At 57.8% G+C, this 16,306-nt stretch overlaps 1 protein-coding gene across 1 annotated transcript in view; it reads right to left on the bottom strand.

Moving 5' to 3' along the window:
- Window positions 1–536: 536 nt before the first annotated feature.
- Window positions 537–16,306, bottom strand: part of SPNS2 (sphingolipid transporter 2) — a gene marked incomplete in the record, with an annotated part of 29,520 nt that continues 13,750 nt past the window's right edge. The window contains 5 exon segments of the mRNA XM_036754277.1: window positions 537–3,723; window positions 3,984–4,031; window positions 8,544–8,707; window positions 9,332–9,430; window positions 11,451–11,516. Of these exon segments, the coding sequence (XP_036610172.1) occupies window positions 3,989–4,031; window positions 8,544–8,707; window positions 9,332–9,430; window positions 11,451–11,516 (372 nt within the window).

Here is a 16,306-nt window from a genome sequence, read left to right as displayed (position 1 = left end):
AGAGGTGTCCCGTAGGGACCATGTGTGAACAAAACTTGGGAAGGGTGGGGTGCTGGGTGAGAAGCCAGAAAGGGGCTTCTGGGGGCCTGTGCTAAAGAACCACCTTCGAGAGGCAGGGAGGCTTTACTGGAGGCCCAGAAGAGGGTTTGGGACAGCTGGGTGGCCGGCTGGTTGGGCACAGGTCTGGAAGTGCCAGCCCAGTCCATGGCACACAAAGTCTGGTGCGGGGGGTGAGGGGGACAGTGGGACAAGGCTGGATAAGCTTGAGATGTGGGCCTTGGACCCCCAGTGTCCAAGGTCTGGGTCATTGTGCCCCTCCCTCCAGGAAGGGGGCCATGCCCCTCAGCCAGGAGGATGATTGGAGGTAGACACTGATCCCCCAAGCTGGTCAGTGGCCTCAGACTGACCCTTCTCTGGAGTTGGGGCCCCCCTTGTTCCTGTCTGAGCAGGCAGCCATGGCAGGGGTGTGGGAGACCCCACTGCACTTCGGGGGTGCTGCACAGTGCCCCCCGAGGAAGCTGACACTGACCAGCAGCTGTCCTTAAATAGGTTTATTAATTTACATAAAGGTCTCTGGTTAACTTTGCACTCATCTCTGAGATCAGTTCACAGTCCTGGCTGTTCTAGAAAATCAGACAGCCATTCTGCTTCCTGAAAGAAGTCAGGAAACCTTGAAACCGGTTCTTGTACGACAAGAAAGCTTGGCCCAGGCTGGTGGGGTGGCCCCCTGCTCTGCACCTGGACACGTGCCTCCTGCTTGCCCCTGCCATGGGAATTGGGGGCCAGTGTGGACCAATAAACCCAGGGGGCATCCTCAGGTCCTACCGCGGAGCAGCTGTCCTCAGGAGGCAGCCCTGGGGGTGGTTTTCCTTGTCTCCACCCCCACCCAAAACAACAGTATTAGAAGCATGATGGGAGGTCCTTCAGGCCTGCAGCCGCCCTGGGGATCCTGCCAAGGCTGCAGGGATGGGGGAGTCTGGAGGTTGGGGTTCTGACAGAACCGGGGACAGCCTGCCACAAAGTCCAGGGAAGCGAGGCGGGATCACTGGCTCGCTGTGGTCCAGGGAGCTCACAAGTGGGTGGGTGGGGGGGTAAAGCTTGCAGTGGAGTAATGCCCCAGTACAAACTGGGGGCAGCTGCCCCCTTTCTGGCTGTTCTTGAGGGTAACATTTGATTTCTTGGGGAGGTCTGTTGGACTTTGCTTCAGAAAGGGCTCTTAGGTTAGGGTTCTCTCTGGGATTATGGGGTTTGCCATTGGGTTGGGGGGGGAGGGCAGGGAAGGAAACACAGGCAAAGGTCATCCAGGCCATCCCATTCCCTGTGTGGTGGTGCTGTTCCATGCTTCCTTCTCGTGGCTTGCCCTCCCACCCTTCAGGAAACAGGATGGGAAGTGAGGAGGGGTGTTGATGGATGGGCCACCAAGGGCACCGAGTGTTGGGTGTGCTGGTCCCAGGGCCAGGGAGAAGCTTTGGGGTGGGGGGGCTGCTCAGCTGCACGTCCTGGCCGTAGAGGAAAAGACTCCTCCCCAGCAGGCTCCTGGGAGAACCCGATCCAGGTTGTCTTTCTTTTACCACCCCCTCCCCACCCCCTCAACTCCTAGTACAGCACCAGGCACATGGTAGGTGCTTACTAAATTCCTGTGGGCTGACGGTGCTGGTCCTCTGCTCTAGAGGCCACATCGTGTTGCCTGTGTGTCTGTCTTTCAAGGGTTAGGGTCGTTCCCACAAACAAATCATGGGCCTGCTCAGAATGGGGTGTCTTCCTGAGTCAGCCCACCCGGCCACCCTCCAGGGCCCAGGCTGGGGCCTTGGAGACTAGGCTGAGCTTCCTGCCAGCCCCTCCCTGCCAACTGGTGAAAAGGGACCCTGAACCCCTGGCAAAACAACTTCAATTCCTGAAAGTGACCCAAATTTGGGAAATTCCTCTGCCAGGAAGCGGGGCGGGGTGGGGGGGGAGGTGGAAGTTCTACCAGGGCAGCACAGGACACAGGGCCAGGCCAGAGGCTCTCAGTCCTTGCCTGCCAGATGCTTTCTTGTCTCCAGGGCGGGGACGAGGGCGTGGGGTTAGGGTTAGGTCTTGACCTCCTGGGTCCTCCCATCAGCCCCTCCCCAATGACACTCCCGCTTGCTATCAGCCTTTAGTCCCTAGCCTACTTCAGCCCCCCAGCCCAGCCCAGAAGAGCAAGCAGGTAGGGGAGGCCAAGGGCGAGCACCGGGCCTGGGGACTGGGCATGCTGCCCTACTTCACGGGCAGAAGGCCTGGATTCTAGTCTCAGAGCCGGCACTAGCCAACCACGAGGACTTTGGACAAGGTGGCTCCCCAAGTCAGGCCTCTGTTTCTGCCTCCCTAAAACTGGGACATTAGAGGAGATCCCATGTGGTCCATCGGATCCAAGCCAAGATGCTGAGAGATGGAACAGGGATGGGGAGGGAGCGAGGAGGATCCTGGAAGCCCAAAGCCCATCCGCCTCCCCAGCTGTTCCTTGTCCAATGGGGGTCCAAGACTGCCAACCCTCTCCTTTGGAAATGCTAGAAAATGAGATCATCCACATGGCCCTGCGGCTGCTGGGGGCTGAGGGTTTGTCTGAAGTGACCGATGCTGCCTCCCCGCCCCCCAACTGGGTTGCTCTGGAGCCCAGCCTGCTCATCCTGGCTGGCTCCCAGAAGGGCTTCTCTGGAAAGCTAGCACTGCCTCTTTACAGGCCACATACACACATACATATACATGGACCCATGTAGCATGTAAAGTGTGTCCAGGGGGGACACTCCCCCCCAATTTGTCTCTGTCAGCAGCATCTCCTGCCACACAGCAAAGGCAGTGGGGGGGAGCAGGGCTCCCTCTGAAAGATTCCTGTCTCTGAACGTTTCCACAAATGTGTCTGAGACCCAGAGCCCTGGGGTGAGGCCGCCATGGGTCACTTTATCCTGCACCCAGAGCCCTGGGGTAACACACCCACAGGTCATTCTGTCCTACACTCAGAGCCCTGGGATGAGACGCCCACAGGTCACTCTGTCCTACACTCAGAGCCCTGGGGTGAGGCAGCTATGGGTCACTTTGTCCTATGCCCAGAGCCCCGGGATGATGCAGCCATGGGTCACTCTATCCTGTGCCCAGAGCCCTGGGGTGAGGCAGCCACAGGTCACTCTGTCCTACACTCAGAGCCCTGGGGTGAGGCAGCCATGGGTCACTCTGTCCTGCGCCCAGAGCCCTGGGGTGAGGCAGCCACAGGTCACTCTGTCCTACACTCAGAGCCCTGGGGTGAGGCAGCCATGGGTCACTTTGTCCTATGCCCAGAGCCCTGGGGTGAGGCAGCCATGGGTCACTCTATCCTGTGCCCAGAGTCCTGGGGTGAGACACCCACAGGTCACTCTGTCCTACACTCAGAGCCCTGGGGTGAGGCAGCCATGGGTCACTCTGTCCTGCGCCCAGAGCCCTGGGGTGAGGCAGCCATGGGTCACTCTAACCTGTGCCCAGAACCCTGGGGTGAGGCAGCCACAGGTCTCTCTGTCTTGCACCCATCATGCTGCCCTGCATGGCCAACTCCTATTCCTCCTCCCGACTGCCTTCCTGCCTTTGGGGGTCACAGCCTTAGACCGAAGCAGGCTCAACCCTGGCTCCGGGCCTTGCCCACTGAAATCACTCCACCTCCTTTCTTGGACAAGGCAGGGCTGTGGTGGCTGCTCCAGGGCCCAGAATTCCCACCGTTCTTTGCTCCCAGGACACCTGGAGAGAGGAAAGGGAGGAAGGTAGGGGATGGAGGCCATGGCTCTCACAAGGCAAGACCTCCTCTTGGGGTGCCTGGGAGCCAGACTTGCCCAGGGTCACCAAGCTAGTAAGTGTCTGAGGCAGGATTTGAACCTACGTCCTTCTGACTCCAAGCCCAGCACTCTATCCACTGTAGTGCCCCCTAGCTATTGTGACCCTGACCATCAACCCTTATGAGGGAGACCCCCCCCACCCCCACCAAGGATCCCCCTACTCACCCTGTTCAGACTTTCACAGATGCTGGGGGCATCATCAGCTGATTCACCCTGGAGAAGAGGGGGGGATGTCAGGGGTCCAGGCCAGGCCCCTCCATGGCAGCAAGCCCCAGGACTCCCGCACCCCAGCATGCACTCACACAAACACGTGCGCGCGCACACGCACACACATACACGTGTTTACACACACACACACACACACACACACACACACACACACACACACACACACGGAGCACCACAGGGCTGGCTGCCAAGGAAGGTCCCTGAGCCCAGCTTGGCGATGCCTTGGGCACAGGGTAAAGAGTTCTGAATCAGGTCAGAGGCCCCAGATTCTGGTTCTCTCCGTGTCACTGAGTGACCCTGGGCCTTTGCTTCACCCCATGGGTCTGTTTCCTCATCCCTAATATGGGGGCATTGGACTTAGTAACTGAACTTTCTCCCAGCTCAGAATCTGGGCCCCTGGCTGAGCCCAGAGTCAGGGGCCGGGGCTCCAGGGAAGGGCAGGCCTCACTATGGAGGCTGAGCCTGGAAGGGAGAAGGCTCAGGGGTGGACAGACTGGGCACTGTTGGACTTGGCCCTGGGAGGTGGGGGGCAGCAGAAATGGGGGGCAGGTGCAGGGCCCCCACAAACCTCTCTGGGGGGCTTGGAGGCTGGGCGAGCTCCTGGTGGCCCAGACAAGCTGGACAAGAGGCTACCCCGGAGGCTCATCTGGTACTCAGTCTGACCTGGGCTTGGTGTGTCCAGGTTTGAGAGCCCCTCTCCTGTCATGTTCCCACAGTTTTCCCTGTATCTCTGTGTTGTGTGTCCAGGCAGCCAGGCTGGGAAGACTGAGCTGCATGGAGGGAGCAGGGGTGGAGGGAAGGGCCAGGCCCCTGGGGGAGGCAGACGAGAGGAACTGGGAGCTCCTCTCTGGGGGGAACTGAGATGGGAAGGGCTGGGAACAGGGCCTGGGATTAAGGTCTAGGAACAGAGGAGCATGTTGGGAGCCAAACCAGACACCCCCCTCCCACCAGGCAAAAGGACATGGGGGAGGACTGGAAGGAGACAAGAAAGTGTGGGAAGAAGTTCAGAAAGTCAGAGAGAGAAAGAAGAGGCGGGGGTGGGGGTGAAAGAGAGAGAGACAGAGAGAGGAGAAAGAGACAGACAGATAGACAAAGGGAGAGATAAACACAGAGAAGGCAGACAGACAGAGAGAGGGAGAGGAGAGACAGATACAGAGACAGAGAGGAGACAAAAACAGAGAGACAGAGAGAGGGAGAGAGAGGAAGAGAGAGAAGGTGGGAAAGAGAGAAGAGAAAGAGGTGGGGAGAAAGGAGGCAGGGAGAGACAGAGAGATGGGCCGTGGGTGAGGAGAGACCAGCAGCCCAAATGGCTGCAGCCTTTCTGATCCCCTCTGGGTCCTGCCAGACACCTGCACCTGACACACAACATTCACCCTAATTAATGGGAGACATCAAACGTTCTCATCCAATCCACAGCCTTGAGGGGCAGCTGGTCAAAGGGTTATTGTCCTCATTTTTTTCCGATGGCAAAGCAGGATGGGAAAGGTGGATGATTTTCCTGTGGCCCTGTGGCAGGTCAGGGCCAAAGGACCCTCCAAGTCCCACAGGCTCACCCCACGCCAGGCTACCCCATCACCATCTCCCCAGATCAAGAGGAAAGGCCTTGCGTGCAGAGATCTAGCCTCCTTCCCCTTCTCCTTGAGTCCAGCATGCCAGCCAAAGCCCCAGCCCCAGCCCTGCCCCTCCTGTCTAGGGAGGTGGGGGGGGGGAGGCAGGAAGCAAGCTGCCCCATGCCTCTTGGCAAACGCCATGCCTACTCACCCCTCCAGTCCCACTCCCGTCCTGGCTGGCCTTGGCAATAGCTCCTAACTGACCCATCCCGGTGCAGAGGGAGGCAGGTGCCAGGGCAGCCCCAGCAGGGCCCGGGTCAGCAGCAGGAAGGCAGAACCCAGGGGACACCAAGCAGCCCACCCCAAGGACCGAAACTACCCTTTACCTGGATGCCACCACCGGCTGGCCGGAGGTGGCCCCGTCCCACACTCAGCTTGCTAACTCCCGAGGGCCCCTGCAGGGGAATGACCAAGAGCAGAGGGTGAGTGGGGCAGGGCCCCTGACCCTGACTGGTTCCTGAGGCCCTGCACCTCCCCCTACCCACTCTGGAGCCAGGTTAGGGGCCTCTCTGCAAGCCCTAGCCCCCTCAGGTGTGCTGGCAAGAATGGTCCACGTCCACCTCATTCCCCTTTCTGGCCTCCCTGCTCCTCAGATTCTCCAGGGATGTGTCCCATGGCCCACTCATGGTGGAAGGGGACTCCAGGAAAGTCCCCCTGGTACTCGGGGCCTTCAAAGACCCTCGACCAGCTCGGTGTGTCTGTGTGTGTCTGTGCTCGGGCCAGAGCATGCCTGGGTGCTGCTGGGCTCCTTGCCCGCCACCATTCCTCTCTGCCCAGACCCTGTACAGAGGCCACACCCAGGAAAAGCCAGCTGCCTCTTCAGGTCAGGCCCCCTTGCTCTTGGGGCCTACAGACCCTTCCCCAGGAGAGCCTTTGGCCATCACAAACAAGGGTAGGTTTCCCCTCTGCTCTAGAGAATGCCCTTCACTATACCTTCCATACCCTCCCAGCGTTCCCTCCATGCCCTGGGCAAGCTGGGGGACTAAGTTGTCTCTGCTCCATTCCCCCATTCCCTCCATGGTTCCTCGGTTCTGCCAGGCCCTCTTAACTCCCCCTCCCCTCTCACTTCCCATATCTCCTCGACTGCTCATTCTGGGCATTTCTGTCTCTGAGATATCTCTTTCTACACCCCTTCTTTCCCCTCCTGATTCAGGCCCTCACTTCTCATGGAACCTACAGAGGCCAGAGCGCTGGACCTGTTAGGAAGACCTGAGTGGGAATCCTACCCAGACACTTCCTAGCTGTGTGACCCTGGGCAAGTCATATCACCTTGGTCTGCCTGTTTTCCATCTGCACCTGGTTCCCAGGGCTGTGGAGAGATTCAATTGAGATCCTATCTGCCGAGTACTTTGCAAACCCTTTGAAAAAAAGTGCATCTCCCCACTCCAACCCCTTCCCCACACAGCTTGCTATTCCTGAGTGATATCACTCACAACTGCTTCCTACTTGTCCTTGGCTTTCTGAGCCCTCCACAACCTGCCTCTCTCTACCCTCTCCACCGGCCCTTTGGGTCCCTTGTCATGGCTGGCATGGCTCCCATCTGCCTCATTCTCCCTTTGGCCAGGATGGCAGGCATCCTCTCCTTTCTGTCCATTCTGCCTGGCACTGGCAAACCCATGTTCAGGGCCCTGTTCCAGGCTGGCCCAGCTGGGGCCTGAGGAGCCCAGATGCTTCATGGGGCCCAAGCACACCAGGAACCAACCCCAGCCCAAGTCCTGTTCTCAGTGGCTCCTGGGGTGAGCCTCTTGAGCAGAGGGGGTGGCCCTGGCTCAAGCATGGTGCCTGGCACAGTGGAGGCATTTCCCAACATTTCTGGCACCAAATGGAGCAGAGGATCCTGCCAGTCCATCCACGTCTAATGGGACCCCTCATGCAAAGGAGGCTTCCCTGCCTCAGACATTCATTAGCCCTCCACACATGGGCAAATCCCTGCCTGCTCAGAGTGGGCAGTACCCAGAGTCTGTGGGCCCTGAGGCCCAACCTGACCACCATGGCAGGGTCTCTCCACTCCTTGGCCATTTCCATAGGAAACACGATTCTTGTCCAGGAAACAAATGGTTCTTCCCTCCCCAGATTCCCAGATCACCACAGTTCAAAACCACTTTGGAGACTGACTGGTCCAACTGACTGATTTATAGCCAGGGAAACCAAGTCCCATCCTCGGCGGGCTCCCTCCCTTCTCCCCAACTCATACTGGCCAGATGAATAAAGGAGACCTTTCTTATATCCTGCAAGTGACTGACAGACTTGAACCTGGGACGTGCCATGCCTTGGAGACGATGCAGAGAAGATAGCCACATGCCCATGAGATCAGAAAACAGATTCAGGCATGCTGTGGGCCAGGCCCTGGGGGCTTCTGGGAAGAGCTGGGCTCGAAGAGGATGCCTCAGGCACATGTCACTGACTAACCTCAGGCTAACAGAGAGACCCCTGGGCTACCCAAGCCTGGCTCCTGGTTCCCTCATGGCTTCCCCATCCACCCCATCTGCTTCCATGCAGCCCTTTGCACTATGGTCATCCTTGGTATGGACAGTAGGCTGAGGGCAAGTAGGGATGACCACGTGCCTGCAGCAATAGGAGGCTGAGGGTAGGTACAGCTCCTGTCTGCCCACAGTGCACTGCTAGGGATCTCTGGCAAAGGCTTGGGCCACTCACAAAGGGGCCCCTGGGCCTAAGTCCTTGAAAGCCCTGGGGAAAGTATCTATGGGGGAGTCCAGTCTGGAGACCGTGCAGAGTCTGATGCCTCGAAAGGTGGGAGTCACATGGCCTAGAGCCTGGCCGCCCCTGCAGAGTATCAGGGTAGGGGGCTCCCTGGGCTGAGCCCTGCATTCAGGAGCCCACAGTCCCGCCCCCCCCAGCCCATCCCTGCCCCCCCACAGCCACTTACTGCTGCTCGGCCTTGGCCCGGTCGCTGAGGAAGAAGAGGGCAGTGGCAAGAAAGAACATTCCACCCAGGACCACCACGAAGGGGCAGAGCATGAGTGCATAGCCCAGGCTGAGGAATTCCCAGAGCGGGGACTCCCGGGTGCTCTGTCGGATCAGGTCAGAGATCTGCAGAGGGAGGCAGGGCAGAAGGAGGCTCACCACCTTCATGTGGCAGCCTGGCCGCTCCTCCTCTCCCTCCCAGCCTCCCAACCATGCGCTTCCTCAGGTCTTGTCCTGCTTGAGGGGCTAGGAATAGGACTTCTCTCCTCATTTCTGCAGGGCTGGGACACATTCAGGCTGCCCTCTCCACACAAGGAGTGGAGGCCTTCTCTGGGACACCCCGCCAAAAGTGCCCCCACACACACACACATAAACACACACCCAGTGCCTCCTGAGGACCCCGTGTCTGTCTGCCTGCTGGCCCTCCTCAGCACTGTCCAAAATCCCGGATCTCCCACCTCTATGGTCTGGTCCCAGCAGCCACGCCCTCATCTCCTGCCCCGGGCCCCATTTCCCTAAGCCCTGACCCCATCTAGGGAAGCTCCCCTTCTATCCCCCTACCCCCCACTACAGATGGAGGCACCTCTTAAGGAAGGAAGCCAGGCAAAGGAAACAGAGTGAGCTTTGTGCCCCGTGTGGCCCCATGCCCTCAGCACCCACCCCCAGTCAGGTGTGCCCAGGTCCTGGGCTCAGGTCAGGGAGAGAGGCTCCGATGCACCCTCGCCCCCAGCCCCTGTGAGTGGTACTCACAAAGCCAACGAGATAGGGGCTGCCCGCGTCTCCCAGCAAGTGAGAGGTGAAACTCTGGAGGGCCACAGCAGTCGCTCGGCGTGTGGGAATGACCACATACTGCAGGGAAGCAGGAAGGCCAGGAAGGCCAGGTCAGCCGGCAGCCCTCGGGCTTAGGGGCCTGGCCTTCCCCAAAGTCAGAGGCATCTCAATCCCTCCTCTGGCCTCCACCTGCCTGCCGCCCCGGGACCCCTCGCCTCCCCCTGCTCTGCATTGTGTCTAACCTAGGAGTTGGGGCGTTCATCTTGGCTTCCCTCCAATGCCAGAGGGCCCTAGCTGAGGCCATGGCATCCCCTTCTCTGTAAGCCCAATGGGCCTGGACCGAGGCCGAGGAAGCCTGGCTCATGCCCCGAGGACCTTCAGATGGGAAAGAGATGAGACCCAAACTGACTTTCCCTTTTCCATAGAAAGCCTTTGCAGGTCCCTGGGGCAGGGCTGGCTGGTGACTGAAGAGGAGAATAGGGAGAAGGCTTTCTGGGAACATGTTAAGTAAAGCTGGGTTCTGTGGGAGCAGCCTCCTGCAGGGTGGGTGGCCTGCCCCTCCCCTTAGGCCAGCCTGGTACAGCAGTCAGCAGTAGGGGTGCCAGGGAGGCAGCTTTCTGCAGAGCAGAGTGGAGAGGCCACTTTGGAGTTGGGAGCCCTGAGTTTCAAGGCCCCTCCTCAAATTTGAACCTGAGGCCCTCATCTGAAAGCTGAGATCCTGGGATGCTTTCCTCAGCCAGCCCATGAGCCCCCCACCCCACCCTGCCCTTTCTGACCCAGAGCATCAGAATGGGGGGGATCCCAGTGGGGAGAGAGGGGGATGGACAGGCTGAGTTGATGGAAAAGATAGCCTGGCAGGAAGCTGCCCCCTCCCCAGGAATGCACCAAACCCTGACACTTCCTTCCTCCCATTGTCCCCACTGCCCTCCTCCCTGCCCCCATCCCTAATCTCCCCATCCCTAGAGCCTTCTTCAGCCACACCTACATTCCTCCACGGGGCCAAGCCTTTGGGGCCAGTGATGCCAGGGCCCACACTTCCCCCAACATCTCCCAGCCTGGTCAGCCAGCATGCCCTCCCAACAACAGAATCCAGCTCAGCGACAGCACAAACAAACTGTGCCTTCTTGTGTCTCCCTCACACACCAGGGGAACAGGGGCTAGGCACCCTCCTGCCCCCACCTGAGCAGGCCTGCAGCCAGACACAGCCTCCTGCCCCCCAGATCTTGAAAGAGGGCTCGCCTTGGTGCCTGCAGAGGCAAAGCTGGTTGTCCTCCCAGGCACCTCCCCCCTTCTTATCAACACGATGCCACAAAGGCACCCTCTCTGGGGTGGAGAAGGATGACAAGGGGGCTGGACAGACCTGGTAGAAGGTGGGGTACCTTAGGGCACAGGGGCCAATCAGTTGGTCCCTCTGACTCCCATGGGTGCTGCTGGCACCCATCATAACAACGGGCATAGCCCCTTAGCCTAGTGCTGGACTGGTCTCCCATGGAAACCTGGGCACTGTCAGTCACACCTTCCTCCCCTCCCTCCAGGCCCCAGCTCAGCTGTGACCAGGCTGACTGATCCTGCACTGACCTACACAGCCTCTCTGGGACTGAGCGGCTTTGTCTGGGTGGCTGCAGCCACCCCAGCTGGTCTGAGGCCGGTGTCTGTTGCTGACCTCCCTGTAAACAGTCTTTGACAGAGCCGCCAACAACACAAACACTCAGCTGGTGCTTCCCTGTCCCCTTCCCCCACCGGGCTCTGACAGTCACAGAGATGATGGAGCTGAGAGGGCATTGAGGGCCGCAGGAGCCTGGCCTTGGTGCCTGATGGGCCAGACAGATGACAGGTCTCGTCACACTGGGAGGTCCTCTCTGCCCTCATGACTCTTAAGGTCCTCGTAAGCTGCCAGTGCCCCTGACAGCCATCTCCTTGGCCTCCCCTGCCCCAGGCTCTTCCCTCTCCAATCCAGTCTACATATGGCCAAACCACCTTTCTCCAAAAAGAGTTCTCCCATCTCCCACAGCTCCCAGCTGGCTTTGGAAGAAGGCCACCTGTAGCCAGACCCATTCATGACAGAGGCAGGTCAGAGGCAGGGACCTGGGTCACTCACCATCAGGATGTCTGCTGTGATGGCCCAGTTGGAGAAGAGCAGGGTCTCACCAATGAAGATACAAATCTAGGGGAGCGAAATGGGGGAGACAGAGACAGACAGAGGGGGCTGTGAGGCTGCCTGTTGGTGGGGAGCTTACACCCTTGCCTGATGCAAGGTCATGACAGGCCCCAAGTGGTCCTATGCTGCTTGGGGAGACCAGGCTCTTGGCGGCTCAGGCCAGCAGGGCCAGTCATGGAGGGCTCCTGATTTAGAGAGAGCTGACCATCTGCTGGAGCTGGGGCATTGCAGCTTCCCTCCTGCAGGAATCAGGGCTGTCCAGGCTGCTGGGGTCCCAGGGCTGGGCGGGGCACGGTCAGCTTGGGCTAGTCCCAGCTTTGGCCCCTGTAGTCCTTCCCTTCCAGGCCAGACATCGTATATACAAGATCACTCGGTGTATCACCTTTTCTCTTGGTGTTCTAATTACTTGCCCCCTTTCCCTCCTCTCCCCTTTTCTGCCAAGCAGAGCTGTTCTCGGGCACTGTGGGAGAGGTCCAAAGTCTCCCAAAGCTTCCCAAGCCTGCTCCCATGGGGGCTTCTGACCCCCAACCCTGCAGGCTCAGCCAGGACTCTACAGCCCTAACCTGGCCCCTCCTAGCCACCTTCCTGCAGCCCACATGGACTGGTCAGATGCCCCACACAACTCCTGCCAAGGGCCCTGGGAAGACGGCAGGGCAGAGGTATTACCCCTGTTTACAGGAGGCTCAGAGAGGGAAAGAAAGCAACCGAGGTCATGTCCACATGGTGACCCTGCAAGACCCAACCTCCTGACACCCAGGCTGGGTCTCTGCACAAGGAGAGAGAACAGGACCCAGCCCAGGCCTGGGCATGCAGATGATGTCGTTTGGCTCATTCCATACCTCAAGCCACTGACTGACCAAGGGCCAGAGGATGACGAGTGGACACATCCCTACCCAGCCCTCAGGGATGTATTGATTAGAGGGAGTGGCCGCTGTGCAGGGCAGGGCTGAAATAGGAGGCAGCCAGCCAAGGACCGTGCTTCTGACCAGCCCCTCCCCACCATTAGGCCAAGCCAAAGGTCAGAGGGCACTGCCTGGTGTTTGCCCCAACAATGATGATTATCTGCTCCTGCTCCAAGAGGTTTCACCTGCTGCCACAGTGCCAGTGAGGACAGGGGCATGGGGGCATGATGGGGAACCCAACGAGACTGGCCAAGCCTGACTTTGGCAGCGTTAGGTGGGAATGAAGAGAAGAAGGAAGCAGAGAGGGAAGGAAGGAAAAAAGGAGGGAGTGAGAGAGAGAGAGAGGAAAGAAAGGAAGGAAAGAGGGAAGAACCAAAAGAAGGGAGGAGGGAAAGAAGGGAGGGAGGAGAGGAGGGAGGAAGGAGGAAGGAGTTCTGGGAGGGGAGGCATCTCTGGTGACTGTGAGATCCCAAAAAGGCCATGAGGATACTAATGATGCTCTCATAGAAATACACTGGAAATGGAGAGGGAAGAAGGAAGATGTCCAGATAGCTGTGAAGTCTGCTACTGTGGAGGAGGGCAGGTGGGTCAGCATCACACAGCAGAGGAAGCCCCTCCCCATGAATTCTCAGAAGGAAGCACAGGGGGCAAGAGGAACAAACAGCCTTTTCTGTGGTCATGGCGGACCATAGCCCACACAGAGCATGAGGGGAGCCAAACCTGAAATCTCAAAGCAAAGTGGAAGACAGGCTCTCACAGGCATCACGGAGGCTTTGAAGCCAAGTGTGGGATGAGAATAGTGCCCAGGAAGGGTGTGCCTTGTTCAAGGATGGCAGAGCCCTCCCATGAGTGGGAAGTGGCCCTGAATGTTGCTATGGACATGCTGTATGTGCCCCCAGCCAAGTGCCCACCCTGGGGGAGGTCTTATTAGTAACCCACCAGGGTGGTTCGGCCGCCAAAAACGTTAACATGATTTTAGGCTGAAGAACTGAACTTCTCAGTCTTGATGATGGGATGAAAGAGTTCCCCTCTGCCGGGCCTTGTCAGACCACAGCAGGAAGACTGTGGGTGGCCACCAAGCATCTGTCCTTATCAAGGACAGATATGGAGACAGCATCCAGGAAAATATCATAGCTCAATAGGGATTCCTGTCAAGCTGGAGTTCCAACAATTGACTTCACAAGCCCAAGACGAAGGAGGCAGACAGGGCTGAACAGCAATTTGTCTGAAAATGACCTGAGGGCCTGAGGGAACTGCCAGCTCACCCTTCTGGCCACCATGTGATGTGGTCACTGGGAAATCTAATGAGGCCTTGGGCTGAATGAAGAGGGGCGGAGTCCCTAGCAAGAGGGAGACAGCGGTTTTTACTTTCCTCAGCTTGCATCACACCGCAATGGGAGGTTGTGGTCTGTTTTAGCTGCCATGTTTGAGGAGGAGCAATGATATGTTGGAGGGTGTCCAGAGGAGAGAAGCAGGAAGGGGAAGAGCCTTGACTTCATGAACCAGGGATGTTTGAAGACTTAGAGACATGATCCAACACTCAAGCACCAAGTACCTACTGAGTGCCAGACACCAACTAAGTGTCCAAGGTGCTAGGATAAAAGGAAAAAAGAAGAAAAGAAATGAAAGGAAGGAAGAGAAAGGAACGAAGGAAGGGAAGGAGGGAGTGAGAAAGGAAAGAAGAAAGAAAGAAGAAAAGAAACTAGCTTTGTCCTCATGGAGCTTACAATCTATCAGGGAGACAACATGGACGTTTGTAAATATAAATGTATATACATATATAATACATGCATACGCAGGAACAGAATATAAACATATGGCAGTTAAGTGGGAGGCCAGTGGGGGGAGGGGAGGGAGGCATTAGCAATCTGGTGGATCAAACCATAGCACTCAAGCTGAATTTGGAGGGAAGTGAGATGGGGGGGAGGGAGATTATTCCAGGTATGGGGGAATGCCCAGTGCAAAGGTGTGGCAATGAGAGGGATTGCCATATATGAGAAACAGAAGGAAGGCCAGTTTGGTTAGACTATGGACTGCAGGGAGTGGATCCATGTGCAATTAAAAGCCAGGTTGTGAACGGCTTAAAATATGGAGGAGGGAGCCAGCGGTGTGGCCTGGCCACCTCTGTGCTTCTGGAAGGGCTTTTGGTTGGCATGGGAGTAGGAAGAGACATGGGGCCAGGAGGCCAGTTGCAGGCCATTTGAATAGTCCAAGTAAGAGATAGCAAAGGCCTGAACGTGGTTGGATGTGAGAGAGGCTGGGTCCAGGGACAGTGAGGAAGCTCCCACCTGGCACCTTGGACAGCCACAGGGAGTTTTGGAAGGCAGGAGGGCTTGGGAGGGGAAGAGAAGGGTTCTGTTTGGGACATGATGAGTCTGAGATGTGGGCAGGGGGTGATGTGGGACACAGAAGAGGTGGGCTGTGTGGGTCTGGGGTCATCTGCAGAGAGCTGACGATGAGACCCCAAGGAGCTGATGAGGCTGCCAAGTGAGAGAGAAGTGTGTCTGGGATGGCCTTGGGGGCACCTCTGTGTGAGTGATGCCCCACAAGCCTAGAGGGCCCAGATAAAGCCACATCACCTCCAAGAAGCCCCCAGAGCACAGAGAGCATGAGGCGTAGGGGGAGGCAGGTCTGAGAAAGGCCCTCAGGCAAGCAAGGAGGAGATGAGTGGAAGGAGGGTCAGCAAGGGATTTGTGCTCCAGGGGAGTCTGCAGGTCAGCAGCCTTTGTGAAATGCCTACTATGCACCAAGTAGGCACTGTGCTAAGGCTACAAAGAAGGGCAGAAGCCCCCTGTCCTTGAGGAGCTCCCAGCCACAGGCAGACAGCGTTAGCCAGAATGATTTGGAGGTGATCAGAAGGGGGGTGGGGAAAGGTTTCTTGCAGAGGGTGAGATTTTAGCTGGGACCTGAAGGAAGCCAGGAAAGCCAGGAGGTGGAGGTGGGGAAGGAGAGTAACCCAGGAAGGGGGCACAGCCAGATGAAATGCACAGAGTCTGGAGATGGGGGGGGGGCCTTGTTTGTGGAACAGCCAGGAGGCTGAGGTCACTGGGTCACTGAATATGTGGGAGGGGGTGTAAGGTATAAGTGGACTGAAAAAGTTGGGGGGAGTTATGAAGGACTTTAAAAGCTGAAAGTGATTTTACATTTCATCCTGGAGATGATAGGTGGCTCCTGGTACTTAATGAGTAGAGGGGTGACATGGTCAGATACACACTTCAGGAAAATCATTTTGGTGGCTGAATGGAGGATGGATGAGAGTAAAGAGAGACTGAGGCAGGCAGACCCCCAGCAGCTACTGCCATGGTCCAGGCATGAAATGATGGGGGTCTGCACCAGGGTGGGGGGGCAGCATAAGAGAAGACCCCAGGGTGGGGGCAGTGTATAAGAGAGATGTTACAAAGACTTGGCAGGATCTGGTGGGGGGGGCCCTCTGAGGGTCTGGGAGGACCTTGGCGCCCTTGACTGTGGGGAAGGACTGGGAGTGGAGGAAGGTTTGGACACATCGAGATGTCTCAAATGCAGGTGCAAGACCAGAGGTCAAGAGGAGAGGCTGGGGCTGGCTAGAGAGATTGGGGAACCCATGGGAGTGGATGACATCACCAAGTGAAGCAGGACAGAGGGAGAAGAGAAGGGGACTCAGGACAGAGCCCTGGGGGACACAGACCCAGACCAAGAAGGGGCAGTCACATAGCTAGAAGGACAACCAGGATGGCAGGCAGGCAGCTGGTGGTGCAGGCCTGAAAGACCTGAGTTCAAGTCCAGCCTCAGATACTTACTAGCTGTGGTGCACTTCTGTTTGCCTCAGTTTCCTTATCTACCTTATCTCCAAGGGTGGTTGTGAGGGTCAAAGGAGATAATGACTACAAAGGGCTCATCATGATGCCTGGCACATAG

Source organism: Trichosurus vulpecula, chromosome 4 (genome assembly GCF_011100635.1).
Source record: "Trichosurus vulpecula isolate mTriVul1 chromosome 4, mTriVul1.pri, whole genome shotgun sequence".
Classification (NCBI taxonomy): Eukaryota; Metazoa; Chordata; class Mammalia; order Diprotodontia; family Phalangeridae; genus Trichosurus; species Trichosurus vulpecula.
This window is presented reverse-complemented; position numbering and strand designations above follow the sequence as displayed.